Source organism: Lepisma saccharinum, chromosome 2, assembly GCF_977018435.1.
Source record: "Lepisma saccharinum chromosome 2, izLepSacc3.1, whole genome shotgun sequence".
Lineage (NCBI taxonomy): Eukaryota > Metazoa > Arthropoda > Insecta > Zygentoma > Lepismatidae > Lepisma > Lepisma saccharinum.
Window position 1 is genome coordinate 114,265,572 of NC_139230.1, and position 20,033 is coordinate 114,285,604.

General features: G+C 34.6%; 1 protein-coding gene across 1 annotated transcript in view; it reads right to left on the minus strand.

Annotated features, from left to right (window-relative positions):
* Positions 1-20,033, minus strand: part of LOC145984124 (uncharacterized) — a 928,179-nt gene that overhangs the window by 135,522 nt on the left and 772,624 nt on the right. The window contains exon 23 of the mRNA XM_083117559.1: positions 12,462-13,303. Coding sequence (XP_082973685.1) covers positions 12,462-13,303 — 842 coding nt within the window. The remainder of the gene's footprint in view (positions 1-12,461; positions 13,304-20,033) is intronic.

Consider the following 20,033-nt stretch of genomic DNA (forward strand, 5'->3'; position numbering starts at 1 on the left):
CTGGGTCCTCATAAAGGCTTCATAGCTATACCCATCATTGTGGTACCCTTAGGATAACAATGCATGAGTATAATGCCTTCACTGTCCCAAAAAAATAATTTTGTCAGCAATGGCGGTAACAGGCTGCTGGTTCATGACCAAGGCTCCTTTGGTTTGTTTGCACATGACATTCTGCCTTCTTGAACTTTCGCACCCACGAACACACATTTTTCACATCCATGAGACCACCACAGCATGTCTCAGTCAATTGTATGTTAATATCAATGGTTGTTACTCCACGCAGGTGAAGAAAATGGACAATAACACAGTGTTCTTTCAATGTAAATGATGCCATTTCTAGTATGAAAAACACCCCCCCCCCCCTTAGACAGTGCTACTAGCTTCCTATGAGCTAGAATGTGCTGCCATCTGGCCTCATCAACCTTCAAGAATGGATGCTTCTTCTGAAACAACTCTCCCTCTCATAACTGCTTCAACTCATGAAAAAGAAAAAATAGGGGACCTTGTAACTTGAATGCATCTAGTAGATTACAAAATATTGTCAGGGGTGTGTAAAATGTCTGGAGTATTCCCCATAATGTTCACGGAAATCTATGTAGTGTTACTCCCAGCATTTTCCCCTCGTGATACACTTGGAAACACTCGAAGTGAGGGTAGATGTTTATTACCATTACATGAGATACTTCACAGATGTGTGTCACTGTGATTCTGTGATTTTATGTCACTCTTCCATTATAAAAGGAGTTATTAACATCTTCACAAAGCTGGGGTTCCTAATGGTACTAGGGATCGAGCTTTATAAAATGTGATAAATATTTTGTCCCTGGCTTCATTATCCATCTGTTGGCAATTTACTGTGTTAAGGAGTCAACGGAATGATCAACATATATGAATTGATCTCAACTTATGCCAGAACTTTAAATTAAAGGACGTCATATGGGCATTTGCTACCAGACTACGAGAACATCATATAACATCCTCATGGCTCAAGAAATTAACTATCTTAAATTCAACAATATCATATATAAACAAAAAAAAAATATGGAAATCCAATCTCAAGGGCAATAGCTAACATATTCATACACTAGTTAGGGAAATCTTCCCTCAGAAGTTTTAAAACGAATTATACTGTACACAAGATATATTGATGACATCATTTTCATAAGAAGAGAGAGAAGAAACACAATTATTATTCAATATTCTCGATTAACACTATGGAATAAATTTGATCAACTTACAAAATAGGTAAGTATCCTACTTGGACTTTAAAACACCTGAACAACAATTACTACAGCAGTGAATGGCAACAATAATATTAAGAGAAAAGCTACAACTCAAATAAGAAAAGAAAACAGAAATCTAAGACATGTACCTATGATTTTTGTAAAGTTTTTTTGTTTGTTTGTTTCAGATAAAATACCTAAAATACTATGATCATACAACCTTGTAACAACAATGAAACCATCAGCCAATATCAAAAAGTGATTCAGTAAACATAAAATGAGAGAAAAAAGACTGGAATGTCAATACGAAATAACGTACAGAATAACTTGTTTTTGCAATGATGAACATGTGGGATGTACATCTAGGCAAATGGACACTAGATGGAAGGAACATGAAATGGACATTAATGAAACAAACCCAAGAACTGATCTTTAGAACATAGAAAGTGGACACTCCACTCAAGACAGAATAGTAATAGTAGTAATTAAAAAGAAAATAACATTTATGTTAACATCTGGAAAGCCTCATATGCAGCGAAAAATGGATGCACAAATTTAAATAAGGGAGACACAACATAGTATGGCTAGAAATGTTTGAAAACTGCAGAAGAAAAAGACTCATTAATTTTATTGCCAATGTCTTGGTTTAGAACATCTGACAAGAAGAAGACTAACTTACCTGACTTCATCCTGTGTTCCTGAAAGGATATGACATCACATCACAGAACACAACATTCATGACATTTCTGGTGGAATGCTTGCTGGCATTTAATTATGTACCTACTTCCACAGGAACAATATCGGGGTTTTTAATTTTAAATGTGTAAGTTTTTTAGCATAGAGTACTCATACAACATTTGAAACCTACATCAACATTACATACATGGCTAGATGCCAATGCAATTCAAAGTGGATTGAGAAAGAAAATGTAGAGTTTTTTAAATGTTGGCAACCACTCAAAAAGTCCAGACTCTAAGTAGTTTTTAATCCATTTTAGCATATTCAAACAGTGGAGCATATTGTTACTATAGCCTTTAATTTACCGACTCTTGTTCTTCATTTTTGATAATATAATATTCATTCTCTACCTCAAAGTTACTTTCAGAATTTCCAAGATGTCTAATACAAATCTTTCCATAAAGCAAATGAACCAACACCAAACTGCACCAAAAGGAAATGAAAAACTATGAATTCGGCTTATTGTTGGGCAACACAACATTCAGTTTTAGAGCAACCACAAGGAAAATAACCTTCCCCTTCATCAGTTCAACTTGGGTCATAAGGAAGCCTGCTCCACTCTGCCCCTTCCCTCTACATGGGACGATGATACACAGGAGTCGCATCTCTTTTGCCTGCGGTTCCACTATAGAGTATAATAAATAAATTGTTCATATTGAGAAAATGATCTTTTAAGGTTGAGTTTTGAATTTTTGTTTTAAGTCAATTTTATGCACAGATAGGCTAATTGAGACTGGTCCTATAGCTTAAAATAGGTCCAGTGGCATATTTTCCCATATTATCTGGATTATGGCAGTATACTAACATTTTTCATATGTATAGAAATTGCTGCAAAATTTTGTTGAACTTCTATTTTTGTTTTACTTGCATGTCAGTATTGGTGTTTTTTCTATTATACCTAATTAACATAAAGATATATGTACAATAAATATGAATTATTGTGGTAAATCACATCTTATTTATAGAATACTAGCTGATTACCCAGCATTGTACAGGTATTTATTTATCCCAATATTCTATTACACAGGAAAATAATGAATTCTAACTATAGTGCAAAATTAACTTGGAGTTAAACGGCATTGGGAGTGTCACTATTCATCTTAGCGACCCCGTAAACTATGGATTCCACACTAATATCGGTCGTTTTACATGTGACGCCCTTCCCACCCCCACCCCTAAGGGTGCCAGGGGTGTCTTGGAGTTGAATGGCATTGGGAGTGCTATTCATCTTAGCGACCCCGTAAACTATGGATTCCACACTAATATCGGTCATTTTCGCAACACAAAGTCATATCAGCCTGAATGTTAGACAACCCGAGAAACACTATCGTTGTGCGGGATTGCATAGAGTCACGAATGTCTGTTTGTGTGGAATTTAATATCGGTTGTTCGCAATTATTTTTACATTTCACCCCTTCCCACCCCACCCCACCCCTAGGGGTGCCAATAGTGTCTTACCCCAAAAATATTATTTCCAGATTGCAAGTGATATGTGTAACAAGTTTGGTTGAAATTGCTCCAGGCGTTCGAGAGTTATGCCGGAACAAACATATACACACACCCACACACATACAGCCATCTTTTTATATTATAGATGCCACTGGTGGGATACAAACCACTATGTGCCTCCACCAGGTATCAAACCTGGGATCTCTTGATTACAAGGTGGTGGTGATAATATCACTGCATCTTCAGAGAGGGAGGGCTGAGGAAATGATCTAGTACATGGTACAGGTATCTTGCTTCACAATTCAGCTAATCACTTAATTTAAGAGAAAAGCTTATTTCATGCATCTAAATTTGCTGCAGCCAAGATATGAACAATGGAAGTATTGCAAAATATAACCAAAATGATAATATATTTAAAAGTCTCTCAGTGTAATGGAATGATGCAATGGACATTTAAGTTATCCACTCTCTCCACTGAAAAGAGATACCATTTCTAAAGTAAATGTTTGCACAGTCTTTGTTTGTTTGGAAAAAAATATTGTATGCCAATGAAAAACCAATTTTAAAAAGTTTCTAAAATTTGCAAAGACTGTAATTGCAATATTATATAACATTTTGACCCAAAAACGGGACATACCAAGAACAGTTTACCCTTCCCCCATCCTGAAAAGTCTCTTAGGCCCAATAATAAAATTATTGTTATTATTAACGTATTCTTATTATTAAAAAGGATTGATCACATACATGATACATCATAAACAATAAATGAAATGAAATATGATCTCTTGTTGTCAAAACGTATTAATTAATATAATCTCGGTATGATTTACATAGCATTTCTGATCCTTTCTGATCAACCTTTGATGTTATCCAATGCTGAAGTTGAATAATGCTAGAAAAATTTAGAAGAGCCAATCTTCTTGAGAGCAGCTTTATTCATCAATTTTTTATAAATCTTCTCGAAAACCTTATCCACATATCAAACACACAACTCTAGATTTTTCTTTTGAGTTTGTGTCAAGATGCAGAAACTTTAAATTATTTTTGCAATTCTCATGGGCATAGTTAGGTAGGGGCTACGGAGGGCTAAGCCCCCCCCAAACCGAAAGTAGCCCTCCCAAATGGATGTGACATATGCATGAAATAATTAAAGATAAACTGCATAAAAAAAATAGAAAATTCATCATGAAACATAGCATTGCTTTTGATTAAAAAGTTTGTTAATAGTAAAAGTCAGGCGTTGAGCGAACAGATTTAGACTTGAATTTGAGAAAGAAAATCAAAAAAAATATGATATGCAAAATAATCTTATAAAGCTTGATTTGAATTGTCATACTTAGTGTTTTTTTTAAAGTCATCTGGCTATGGTTATTTTGGTTGAGAATATTTACTTCAAAGACTAGTTTTAGAGGATAATTAAATAATATCACCTAAATGCAACTTTATATGGCCTTCACATGCATGTCTATTAAAAATGTGTTCTTTTTTATATTTTGTTTAAATCATACCTTCTCTTTAGCCGCACATGATAATTCTTTTAATCAAATGTAAAACTTATTCTTAGACCAAGAATAGTGCACCTGTCACAAATAATTCAATAATTTTGTAATAGTCCGGAATTCTTCGTTTCCGTAATACATTTCTTCAGTATACATTTTATTAAGATCCGCAAGCATACATGTAATTTGGAGAGGACAAGGGGGTGAGGGCACAAATCGCACCCTGGGAAGATGTTCATTTTCAGTTGCACAAAATGTTGAACATGGCATAGCGTATGCCAGTATATTCCCCTATAGCTTATAGGTCATTTTTTTGAATGAGATGTCTGAAAATATGGCTAGGTCAACCATGAAGCAAGACACTACTGAACATAGAAACTAAAATTGTAGTGGACCGCAAAGAATTCTTCAGGAACTTTTACAGAAGACCAAAAAAAGAGCACTTACTGTCGAATTAAAAATTATGGATACTCGAGTTTGGACCCCAATTAAAAATTAACCAGTATACCTACACTCATAAAAATGAGTTTAGTTTATTCAGTTCATTGTTCATCTATGTAACCAATTTTTTTTCTTCGAGTATGCCTTTGATTTTTTATCGTCGTGAGATCAAAAAAAAGTGTTCTTTTTTAGTTTGCAAATGATCGCTCTGTTTGAAATTCTATAAATTAAAAAGGGTGCTCCGATCGTGATGAAATTTTAATACGACATAGGCAGAAAGGTTTTTAAACACAATTCTTAATTTTCAGATTTTAAAAATTTGCCAAAAACGTTCTTATCAACTTGAGAAACAGCTTTTTCTTAGTGTTGGGTAGTCCTACAATACACTATTGGTCTTGCTTTGAAGCTCCTTGCATCTGTTTTTAAAATTAATTATCACTGTCAATTCACATTGCGAAACAGATTTTATACATTTTTTTATCCAATGGAGTAAAGATGTATGTTGAACGTGGCAACACCGTACGCACTGATTTGCAATAACAATCCGCAGTTTCCACAGTTCAACGGACATCGCTGTGTGTGGTGTCACCATGTTGCATGTGCACAATGCTGTGCAACATTAAAATTTGTACATTGCCATGAACACAGGACGACCATTAATATTATAACACACTAAAATTATACCTTCTTTATCCTAAAATAAATGTGTGCTTTAATACATTTGTAACTATCTATAACAGTGTATTTATTCCTTTCACACAAACACAATTCAATTTATTTTGGATAAGATGATGTGGGGATCTCTTGCACCCCAAGGAGAATGTCCATAATAATATTCGTAATCGATTAAATCATGAATAATGTTAGCCCCAATTAGCCCCCCCCAAGTGGAGGGACAAAACTATGCCTATGACAATTCTGTAAAGAAACTGCATGCTTATTCACAGCTCTGCAAATAACGGAACACGTGCAAAACAATGCATCTTTTTTAGCATGAAATGTGTCTCAAATTGGCTTGGTTTTCAAGATAACTCCTACACTGTTATAAAATGGGACAAATAGTGGCTTTTTAATAACATGCCTCTGAAACGGGACTGTCATGGTCAAACTGGGACCTATATATGTATATTGTATGTAATTGTGCTATATTGATCAAGCTATATCACATGTAACAGTAGCCATAAAATTCATATGATTTTTTAAATGTTATATCATTCATTTATATCCATTGATGTGGAATAAATATTTGTATAATTTCCATCCATTGCTTAGGATTATTTAGTCACTAAAATATTTTTTGTGATATTTCTGTCCACCTGCATCCATATAGTTGAAAAATGTTTGATCTTTTGTATTTATGAGACATACTTCAAATATCATGTGACCCATGTCATTATGGAGCAAGTATTTCTTTGTCTTTGCATTTTCACATGACAAATTGCATGTCTTAAAGAATCATTAGCAAAATTTCTCTCACTTCTTATCCTTTGCTAATGTATCTGCATTGACACATGCAAAAAGCAACATTTTCTAATAGAAGTATTTGACCCATTCTACTATTGTAAATAAAGTCACATAGCATTATTTTATGGACAATATTTTGTTGGTAAATTCTTCTCAGAAATACTTGTTTCTCACAGAAATTTCCTAAATATGTATTGCTGTGTTCATTGTGTCAAGGCTGCTTGTGGATTAATATAAGTAGGTAACTTCTCCAATATAACAGAATAGTTATATTGCCTGTCTAGACATTAGTTTTGTATACAGTTATTGCAACACACCAAGCTGGATTGTACAGACCCGTCTCTGTATCCTTCTAAATAAACACACACATGTTTACAGTAAAGATATTCGCTCTGTTGCCATTTTGCTGGTAATCAAACATTACAAGTAAGGTTCACTGTAATATTAACTGGCAGCATACAATTATTCTCACAGTCTACTTCTCTATGATTCAATATGTAATTTTCATCCTTATATACACTTTGCTTTCTTTCCATATTCTACTTCCTCTAACTTTTTCTTTCACTCTCTATTAATTTATATGTTGGTTCAATCATAAGTTCTTGGTATATTGCAGTTCATATTGATGTTTTCAAGTATATTTTATTTGTAAGATCTTGAATCTTTTTCAGTATTTTCCCCACAGTTGGGTGCATAGTCAATGCTCCTCAAATATGATCTACTGAGCATAAGCTTTTGTTGGATTGTATTCATCTATGAAGACCTTTAAACTTTGCTCCCTTTTCTTGCTCTCTCTTTTTCTCATTTATTCTCAAGTCCAGCATAAATATACAATACACTACGTTTGCAATGTTTCTTTTCAACCAATTTCACATAACAAATCACATAACTTTTTATCCATGTATAACTTTCTTATACATAGAGTTTAAACAATTTATAAATGTTGCAATGTTGGGACATGAGATGACAAGTAAAAAATCTGCATGTCTTATTCTCCATATTCAATAATATCATGTAAATGGCAAAGAATGAAATATTTATAAGGTTTGACAAACCTTTAAAATCTAATTTGTGGTTACGGTAAAAATAATCATAATAATAAATTCTAAATTGAAAGTGATTTTTGCTTTTTATACATGAGGTGTGACACAAAAGAATTGGAACTGAACCCATAACTCACTGTAGTTTCCACAATTGTTTTCCTGGATGTTATCATCTACAAATTAGTTCTCTTCTGCTCTCACACATGACTGCATTCAGTGTAGACTTTGTTGGAAACAGAGCTGGAGCCTATCTTCCAAAACACCCTTCAGGAGATGCTCATGCTCATGCTCATGCTCTCTCTCTCTCTTTTTCTCTCTCTCTCTCTCTCTCTGTTTTACCTCTTCTACAGATATGAAATTCATTCCCTTAAGTATAGATTTAATTTCTGGTAACAAGAAAAGCCATTACGAGCAAGATCTGGTATGTGAAGTGGGTATTCAAACACAGAGGTCGTTTTACCTGCCAAAAACTGTTGCACAATTCCATCCATTCTTCCACAACTGCAGTAACGTTTTCCTCACTTTTTTGCAGAATCTGGCGAGGACCATGTGGTAATAGTGTTGATTAATGGCCTGTCCACTGGCAACTCTCAACCTTCTGTCATTTGTGATCGCATCACATACTTTTGTTTTGTCAACTATTGAGGCACTCCCCCACTACAAAACACATCTGTGCTATTTGAACACACATTATATGCATATACAAGCCACCCCTCTCCTCCATACGCATTGGTCAACACCTGGAAAGATTTGTTGCTGGCTTCTTAAATTTCATTTCAGTTTTCAAATCAGCAATTTTCCAGCATGATGCAGGACCTCATAACATCCAATTGAAAGTAGTAGGTTGGTAAACCATGTTAAACAACACCACAAGACTATTGCCATCACATATTTCTTCAGTCATGGATTCAATCCTGTTTCTTTCATGCCAGTCTTCGTATTCACTTGTATGATGTAATTGTCTTGTTCTCATATAAATATCAATACTTTTCATTGAATGATATAAAAATAAATTTCTTCTAATTATTTAGGTGGAAAAGTATTTGGAATTATTATTTTTAAGTTGTAATGAGTGGTTTATTTGATTCCACAGCCAAAAGTAAGACTAGGAAATAGATATCATAGACATACTGTTGTTCCAACGTGGATATTTCATAGTAGGTTAATAAGTATATAATAGTTAAGAAATATTGTTTTCCATTCACACAACAGGGAAAACAAAATTCGTAAGCCCATCTTAAATTTTATACATCATCCCTATAAAAATTGAAGCATGGAAAACTCTACAGCTATGTAGGATATGTCTTGGAGTTCCTCATAAAGAATTATCAAGTGATTCTCTGTCGATCAGTTAAGTTCTGGAAAAGATTTGGAACTTCTTAAGAACAACAAGCTAATGATATTGAATCTTCAGTGAAGTTATACTTCCTGAAAATGAAACTGATTTCAAAAGTTTGAAATCTTTTCCACAACTTATCTGGTTGATAACCCATGAGAATCTCTTCATCTACAGCTATGGATTCAGCATAAATTTTACATGTTAATAGCTTACGATATGTAATGACTTGAGAGATACTCCTACAATTTAAACATGATGTATCAATCTGTTATAGGGTACAAATCTAGAAGTGTTAATAAAAGCTTGTAATACCTCTCCTGATTATAAGTGAGGAAACATTTTGGTTGAATTGTGCATATAATTATTAAGGTATTCAGTGAACTGTAAAATTAATAATGTGAAATTAGTATACAAATCATGTAATAAGATTAGTGAGTTCATTTTGTTCATGTTGATGGAAAAACAACATTTACTTAGCACAAAAAATATAAGCCCCATAGATTTTCATGGATTATATCAAGGAAACATATATATATACCTTCGAGCTTTGTACTTTCTCCTCTGTTCTCCTTCATATGGCATGTACTCGACACATAAGAAATGTTTAGAATATGTAGTGTATTTCAGGAACTACATACATTAGGCTGCACAATCAATTACAAACAAACACACTCATTCAGAACTGTACGTAAATTTTGAGATCAGGAAGACTCAGAAAGAATTACTTATGTGCTTTGAATGTTATTATTAAACAATTAACTCAAAGTGCTTTCCATATGTTGGCCTATGATAATTGTTTCAGTGAAGTTAAATTAAAATGTAAGGTAAGAGAATTAAAGTATTTTAGTGGGGTTAAAATTTTCTATTATTTGTGAATTATTTTACTAATATTAGTAGTTCAATTATTACTTGAAAATGTAAAAGAAAATGAATTTAACCTTTTAGATTCTACAAATCTAATGGCAATAAATAAGTAGAAAAAATAGAAGTTTTGGAACAATAATCTATTCTCAAACTTTTATATATGTATGTGCCTAATACTATTATACTAAATTGTATTAAAAGCTGTAGGTTATATAGTTTGCAACTTGTCACTAAAAATTCTGAATTTTATTGCAAAATTTGGACTTGTAAATACATTAATGAAAATCCATAGGAAAAAAAAAACAACAACTAAACTTCCTTAAGTGTCCAACTTATTTAAAGTATTTATATGCAATTTTACAAGGTACAATGTGTGAGACAACATGCAAACATCACTAATCTTGTCCAACAAAGCTTAGTGGTGTAGTTGTTGCATGGGAAATAAAGCAAAACTTATTAAAATGATCTACTATGGCAGTGATATACATAGCATGGACCTTGAATTTTACATGTATGAGGGATGCAAAGTTCGAAGAAGACTCTACATTCATAGGAAAGAGACTGTGAGAGAAACATGCTGACACAGAAAACTATTACTTCTATTTAAAAAAAATGTTGTTTCACATGTACATAATACTTACTATGAAGGTAAATACTGGCAACAATTGGCATCTATGTCAGCAATGCAAAGTGACACTGCAAACCAACAACTCTACTACATGGTGGGAAATTTTGAGTGGCAATACATGAACAATACATTCAATAAAAGCATGTTGCAGGCATTATTGTGTTCTTTTTTGCATTTCATTCAGAACACAAGATGTTTTGTCAAGATATAAGGAGGGGTGCATTGCAATAAACACATGAAAGTATGGTTATTATAAGGAAAATGTCAATTATATAAGCTTCATTTTGGAGTTTGTCAAACTTCAGAAAGAATTAATGTTATTTTTATTTGTGAAAGCCTTAATTCATTTTCATTTTAGCCCAGGTCTGAACAACTTCCCATTAACTCTATGCTCTGTAATTTTGAGTTTCAGTTTTCTAGATGAGGTACATAAAATATTATTTTTTAAAAAGCAATAAGTTACTGCAGGAAAAAGAAACACAAAAATACATTTTTTGATAATATTTACCTTAAAAGTTATTTATATTCTTCTTGTAAGGGATTATAGTATTTACTTGAAGAATTTAATTAGTTGAACAGAGAAAGTCAACACATCTTTGTACAGAATATGTGTTGTTAAAGCCAATCATGGAAAGAACCTGAGTAAATTGTTTGGACTATATATATATATATATATATATATATATATATATATATATATTGCTTTGTTATAAAAGATGACAGTCAAGTAAGAAACATGTAAGAAGTATCTACAGTAACACATAATGAGCACTCATTACAACAATGTAAATTAAAAAAAAAACATCAAAATATAAACTTTCCATGACAACAGTGATTTTTCTCGCATCGAGCACTTCAAATATTCCACTTACATCCAGAACCACGAATATAAGCAAACCAACTCTTGTTTACTGAAGCCAACATCAATAATAGGAAAGTAGAAAAAGGTCAATGGAAAGGTGAAAGGATATCTTATGGTGCAGGAATAAAACTCTCCACCTCTCTCTTCAACAAATTTAATAACGAATAGTATATTACATGCATTTGCATCAAACTGACAAGTACAGAGTGATAAGCAGTGAAGCATGCAGGAGGGGAAGTGCATGACTTACAGGTCACATTACACCGTACATGTGTGACACGTGGGACAAACAGCCGGATCACCATTAAGGCACAATCTTAGTTGGCCAGAAGAGACAAGAAAAGCCATTACGTTCTGGTACTTGCCATTAACAGGCATTGATGCATATTATGTTATGAAAAAACAAAGCCCATTTAAGGCATATCACAAGTGACAGTTAAAAGTTTCAGCAACAAGAATCAGATTAAAACTTAACAAAACTCAAGTTTGAACAATATTCCTACAAAGTATTAATAATGTTAGTATTAATATTAATATTAGTTATATAGTTAACACTCCACAAATCCATACTTATTGCTTCTCTTGTTGCTGTACAGACAACCATTACACACCATTCACACCCAGCAGCTTGGACAACTTTTTTGTCTTTTTATCAAAATAACAGAGACAGAGGAAAAGAAGAAGTCTTTCAAACACATTCATCAGTTAGAATCAGTTTTAACACTTGAGGGGAGGAAAATGAATGAGGAAAAAGTTTCTTGGAACAAGGAGACAGAGACAAGAGTAATCTGTTTTGCAAATACAATAAATTCACAACACCAACTGATGCTGGGGCAATCACGAGCGAAGTCGCCACCACTTGAAGGAGAGAAAGAAGACTTATTTCGCGTACAGTCTGGTGCCATACTTGCCTTTCTGGGGAAGAGAAAGCACAGACTCTGTGATCGGTGAACTTCCTAGGTCTTCCAAGAGCTTCCTGGACCGTGTTGGCATATCAGGCAAAAGCGGCATGGCAGCTGGAGTAAAGTCAGTAATACTCTCGGTGTCCGTGGTGAGGGGTGAGAAATCAGAAAGGCGTTCATATACACTACTTGTGTAGTCATCAGTCCTGAAGGTTGATGCAATACGATCTATACTGCGATCTTCTTCAGTTAGGCCATAGCGTTGGCCGGGACCGGAGCCTGGATGCTGAAGGTGGTATGAGGTTGAAGAACTAGATACCCGAGTAGGAGGAGAGCCAGCAGATCTATAGTCAAAGTGAAGACCCTGACCTGCATAGTAGCTGGTCGAAGATCCACCTACACTTCCACCAAAGTCTCTTTTTCCTGCTTCTTCACGAAGAATTTCATCTATGGACTTGAGGACGCTTGTTCGTTCCCTAGTGGAGGGACTCAAGGACACAGATCCATAATGAGAGGGGGAGCCACCATACACAAACCTATCAGATATTGGGGTAGGCATAAACCCAAGTTCTGCCGACTCTCTTAGTCGGGCAAGCCTTAATAGTTCTTCATGTAGTCGGGCATTTTCTTCAATTTGTTGTCTTCTTCTTGCAATTTCAGCCTTAATCTTCTGCTTTTTCTCCTCTCGTGTTAATTGATCATCTTCATCATCACTGACATAAGGAGAAGGATGCCAAGATCGTGGTTTCCGATGTTTCCTGCCATCCCTCCGCCGCACTTCCCTGGGCTCCAGTCCCGGTCTCCAATTATCCAGTCCCACCCCTCCCTCACTGGAACGCCGAAATAGGTACCTGTGGGCAAGAAGGCAGTTTTTCAAATGTCACAATCTATCAAATAATAAAGGGAACTTCATTTCTATGTTTCAAAATTTAAAAAAAATAAAAATGTTTTACATTGTCTTATGATACAAATACAGGAGTGAAATGATACCAAATATTTAGCACTTACTGATTAAGAGAATTATCCTGTTCTAATAATAATTAATCATGTTGTGATGACAGACATTTGTACATAGATATTTGTAACAATTGCTTTGTTTTTAATTAATTTTGACCCTCTTTTGAAGCTAACTACTAATGATTAAATATAAAATATCAATGGCTCCACTTTATATAGCATGTGCTTATATTAATACCCATTGAATTACATAACATAAATATCTCCCACACTGATACTAGATTGCATATTTCTTTGGAATCAATTTAAGCTCTAAAATAAAGAGGCGTCACTACATTTATAATATAATAGGCTTAACCTAATCATCATTCATGGAATAAAGTCTGCATTTATTTTATAATTGTGTACTTTACTTGTTGCACCAGTCTGAAATAGAACTGGTACATCTCCAGCTGCATATGAAGTTTATGAAGCAGTAGATATTCTATCATGAGTGTAATGTTGAATTCAGAGTTGCAATGGTATATTTAGCTTGAAAATTGTAGACTGCTGTTAAAACTGGTTGACTAGCAATATACTGTAAACAGTAATGCAACTTCTACTCCATATTCACTTATGTGATAGAAATTTAAGGAAAAAAGAAACAACCGCCAGACAAAAGGAAGAGACTGATTTTTTTTACCTTTCTGCATAATCAGCAGATGACATCACTGACAATGTGACCAGTTGTGTGTGTGTGTGTTTTAAACATTAATATTGAAAAAGACTGGGGGCAATCCTCTTCAATAAGAAGATTCTACATTATGTGCACATATAATTTCACTATGTTACATAATTTGCAAGTACTTCTGTGAGGATCTTCTTCAACTTCAACATTTGTCCTGAGCAGATATAAATATCAGTAAAGAAAGATTCTATATTTTACAGCCTGGCTATATTTTCAATGGAGAAAATAAAGATGGTGTCATACCTCAGGGCAGTCAGACAATGGAAGACAATAGCAATAGGTGATAGATAAAAGGACACCTTCACCAGAGTTTAACAGTTTGCTGGATGATGGGTGTGTTGGATGGGAAATGTCAGAAATATGTGGCTGGGATCAGGGAGGTAAGGGGGAGGTTTTTAGGTTGGGGTAGTTACAAAGTGGCTAGCTTTGAGTCTGGGAGATATGTATGGTTCTGTGCATACCTGATATGTAGGACTTTTCCTAGCATTTCTGATATGATATGTTGGTGTGGGTGGCAACAGTGAAATCAGTTTTGGGTGGATGAGTGGTGATTGTTGATTCTGTGATTTAGGGGGTTGGGGTTTCACCCACATAAGAGCCACCACAGACCTGGCAGATGAGAATATATATATATTACATTGAAAATGCAGACAGGCTGCAAAATATAAAACTTTTCATTTTGTATTGTAAGTTTTTTACTGCTTTCTTCCATTTTTAATTATCTGCCCTTCTGGCTCCATTCCATTCATTTTAATGTGTGTGTATGAGAGAGAGAGGGTCTGTGTGTGGTATAATTGGTTTGTCAAGTAATTTAAGTCCACTTTATGCTCAAATAGACTCATCAGGACAGGATCTATATTTTAAAGTGGATCCAAGCCTGGAGTGGGGATCAAACCTGAGACCCCTTGATTGCAAGGTGACAGTTATACATATAATAAGACTTATTCTGAATAGATGTGATTATATATAACCCTTAATTAGCATGCAAAGTTTGTAAAATCACAATATTCACAATGATTAACTTAGGATTTCCAGTGAACAAGAAATAATAGTTCAAGTAACAACAACAATAATAACACAATAAACCTTTTTGGCTGTGAACTTAATATTGTTAATTCTACAAAAAATAGTAATTTATAAAAATTCAGATTAGACACAAATGGACACTTTTAAAGTTATGAATGAACTTTGTGGCTTTGTAGATAAAAATCAAAGAAAATATGTGCACATTTAAAACATTCTAATTGTATGCCAATTTAAATGTTCCAATAATTTAACAGTGTACTTTCTTGCAACTGCGCATCCTCAACATATGAGCATTCCTTTCCATCTCACAGAAGTATGGTACAATTAATGGAAATATTTTCATGTACCTTTTTCACCACATTTAAGTGTTAGTTGCAATTAATAGGTTTCAATTGAACACCATAATTAGTGTTTATTTATCTGTAATTAAGGTGACAATGCGGAAACTACAACCATACTCATAGTGAACCCAGAAAAAGATTGACAAATTATTACCATAAACAGAGGCTAGCGAAAACAATGAGTTCAGAGGCAAAATCAACCAAACTTTCAAAAAATTTGTTTTCAAAGTGTTAGGTGAACATGGTACAGATGGAATGACAATTATAATTCAAATATTGGGTGTGGCATTTCTTTTTCATTGAGGGAGTTTCTGTAAAGGTGTTGGCAACACTTACTGCTATTTGCTTCACCAACGCATGCCATTTACAGAGATGGATTACTGGAGTGGAGCTCAACGTGCTGTAGCTGTGAGGGTGTTCTATAAAAATGGTAACTCTGTTGCCTCTGCCAGACAAGAATATCAACGATACTATAATCTCAGAGGACACGATCCCATTTCATCGGCACATGCAATCAGGATGTGGGTGAAGAACTTAAAGCTGAAGTGGATTGAAACAGAAACCGACAGGTAGGCCTAGGATTCTTTGCACACAGGAAAGAATATGGGAAGTGCAAAATGTTGTGTGAGACGACTTTTTTCAGTAGTGATGGTAATTCATAGTGTGCATAGAATCAATCTTATAGATTTTTTACAGTTACAAAAATACAAGATACAGATTGTGCAGCAGTTAAATGAAACTGATTATAAACAGTGAAGGAAACTGTCTGTTAAACTTTTAGCAAAAATTCAAGACAATGGCCCATTTTTACATTTACTGTGGATGAGTGATAAGGCCCACTTTCATGTTAGTAGATCTGTGAATAAACAAAACTATTTTTACTGGTCACATGAGAATTCCTGTTAACTACATCAATGCCCATTACACAGTGAGTCCCGATGTGGTGTGCAATCTCCTCAATGGGAATAATCAGCCCTTCTTTTTGGAGAATAAGGAAAGATGAGTAACAACAGTCATACCTCAATGGTATGCTAACATGATATGCACGTTCCATGCACCTCAACTTGCACACTTCCCTTCAGATGAGCCATTTTGATTCCAGTAAGATGGCACTACATCTCATTAGGCAAACATTTCAGTAGAAGCCTTTTCAAGGAATGGCAACATTCTGTGGCCTCCCAGGTCACCAGATTTGTACATTTGTGATGACTTCCTGTGGGGGTCCTTAAACATAAGATGCATGTATGCAAGCTGGCCACCACACTCAACATCCGTAGAGAAATTTGAAACATTCCTATTCAGATGTTGGAATGTGCCATGGACGATTTTCATTGCAGATTGTCTGAACGTTAAGGATGAAATGGTGGTCACCTGCAGGATGTAATTTTTAAAATGTGAATATGACTGTGATTGTGCATATTTTGCAAATGGCAATGTGTAGGGGTGTAGTTTACCTTTTCTAATAACACATAGTATTAGTTTGGTTGCATTTTAAAAAGCCCATTTTTAAGCCACGTCCTGTACATAATCAGGGTGGCTACAAAGAAGCAGAAATGAAATTCCCTGACTTTTCCAGGTTTTCCAGGACAAAATTTACATTTTTCCCTGACAATTACAAACTAAACTAAATCGACGTTTTTGCAAATACAACAAACTCACACAGATCCACGTATGGTTTTGTTTAAGTACCAATATTATCTTCTATGAAATTGACTTAATTTTTCTATTCTCTATGATTTGAATTCAAACTGCAAAATAGTGAATTTGGAAAATTATTACAATTCACAAGCTAGGGAAGGATTATGGAATTTTGTCATACGCAGTAAGTTTAAAATAAAATACTTGTTTATTTTTAAAGTTACGACTAAATGAGATAAGAGTGAATGATTAAGAAATACATTTTGTAATTTATCAGTCTCCTTATATATTCTCGGTGTTGATATTTCCACTGAGGTTTGGAACCCTCTGCTTGCAAGAACCATGAGTGTGGACTCATTTTTCAATGCACAAAGCTACTTCTCTCTTGTCTGTAAAGCAAACAACTTAACTCTTGCATATAAGTAAAACAATTGAATCGAACAACATAAAGTGTCATATTTCCTTAAATTATCAATGGGATTTCTGCTTCAGTACAGTATATCCAAGGGAAGTACTGTGAAACTGACAACATGAAGTTATACCATTATTGCTGACGAAAAAGGTATGTAGGTATTAGAAATTTAACGCAAGGAATTTATAGAATTGCATTGTATAGGTACCTGATTTAGCTAACCACACATTAAAACAGGAACACTCTTTCTGAAAGTTCATATACGAGGGACATCCTGAAAAAAGCTCCAATGGCACCTATACGCAGCTGAGTACACGCGGGCCCTTTGCATCACTTCAGGTGAGAGATCTTGGACCACTCCCTGTACAGCCCAAGGATTTGACAGCTGCACTGCGGTAGAGATAGTTCTAGTCCTTGCTGTCAGACACATATACCATTGGCATAAAAAATTTAGTGCCATGCTACGACAAATGCCAGAACAACGGTGGTGATTATGCCGAAAATTAGGTTAGGACTCACTGTTACTAATGCAATAAATTACAACTGATGTTCTTGTTTTATTTATGCCTAACTGGTAGGGACCTTGATATTTTATTTTTTTTAAATTCGTGTATTTTCTTATTTTTTACTATATGGTGTTATTTTTCCCAAAAATCACATTTTCATTTTAGCGCATTTTCTGGCAAATATCTGAAATTATACCTTCATGGTGTTTTTAAACTACTGTTTAAGGTAAGGAATTTAGACAATGGAATTTTCCCCATATATACTGAAGGGTGCATAATGACCATAAGTGGCGACGCAACCAAAAAATTAAAATCAATGAATGTCACGTGACAGATACCGATATATTATGGCACCAAAAATTGGCATTATCTTTTTTTGACTTGTTAGTGTTACGTTTCCCAAAATTCGCGTTTTTGTTTTAGAACATTTATCTGCCAAATATACCAAAACGTAATACTCCATTGTGCTTTTAAACTATTATTTTAAATTGTAGGTCACATGGTCTACATATTTTCGTAACAGTTTGATATGTTGGAACAGATTTTTGAGGAAATAAAAGTAAAGTGCTCCCCTGCACTTTTCCATGAAGGTGTATAGTAGGGGTGTGGAGTTAGGGCCCCACACTTTCTTGATCACGGCTGAAGGTAGGAGTGATGTGATCAGCACCATGCTCCTGGCTACCTTTTTCCCTCAAAGTTTCCTCAAGGTACCAGCTTCATATGATGCTGGGTGGGCGCCGGAGCAGTTTCAATAGGTGGAAAACATCCCCATTTTCCTTCACAGGGAATCGACCCTGGGTCTCTCGCATAGCAGTCAGATGCCCTAACGACTGAGCTCCATTATTTCTCGCTCGACAAATGCCGATGATGCGCACTTAGCTTGGTAATTCAAAACACATCTCGCGTGACAAATACGAAGATGTGGCTCCCGTGTGACGGTAGATACACACTCGATCTCCTGTTAGAACCCTGCCACTTTGCTCTGTGATGCAAATGGTTTTGATAGAAGTTGAAAAAATCGTGGGAAATACATGGTTTAATGTGGCTGTCGGAATTATTTCATGTACGTATAACTCTATAGTTTACTCCTGAATAAAATGTTGAAAAACGTGCATGTTCTATGTACACAAACATGGCCTAGAAAAGTCAAGAATGTTGGATTTCATGGAATTTTTCATTGTTTTAGGACATTTCTTTAAAAAAATCGCTAAAAACACCAACAATACGCATTTTATGCCAAATTCCCATTACTTCGATATTTTGAATGGGCGAAAAATGTGTCCAGACATCACTGCACATTCCAAAACATAACTTCGCAGCAATTACCATTTTTCACGGTTTTGGCGTTTGCAAAAAATCAATGTCCCTACTAATTGGAAATTACTTCCTGGCCACCCCTCGTATAAATCAGTAGATGGAAAGTGAAAATTTAGCAGGGCTGACAGATAAAAGTCAATTCTTGAAGAAAGTGATTTGCTTTTATGATTGAATGATTCGAGTAAATATGATATTAAAATATTTACGTATTTATTATTAGTATTTTATTTCATAATATTGGACATTAACCTTACTCAGTGAGAGATTAATGACCATCTCTCATGAGTTTAAACAGACAGGACAGAGAGTGGCATTAATTTCATTGCAATAAAAGTGTTGCAGTAAATTTGAGGTTGGTAGCATGCACTTGCCAATTTTTATAACGTTCACCAATGCAGATTTATGTTTCACTTTTTCGTGATAGTATTCAATATATCCCATTTGGTTGGATTCTTCTTGATATCTTAGAATAGTGCAATGTCATTGTAAATGTATGTTTATTTGAGCGAAAGCAGTAATACGTCAGGATAATGAAAGAAAACCTTCGTAAGCACTGCTACATTAAATAAGGTGAAGTGAGCCAGAAGAGTAACAAAATTCGAGCAGCATATTTGCAGTCTAAAGCTCTTCTTGTTTATACATGCGATTTTTGTTGGA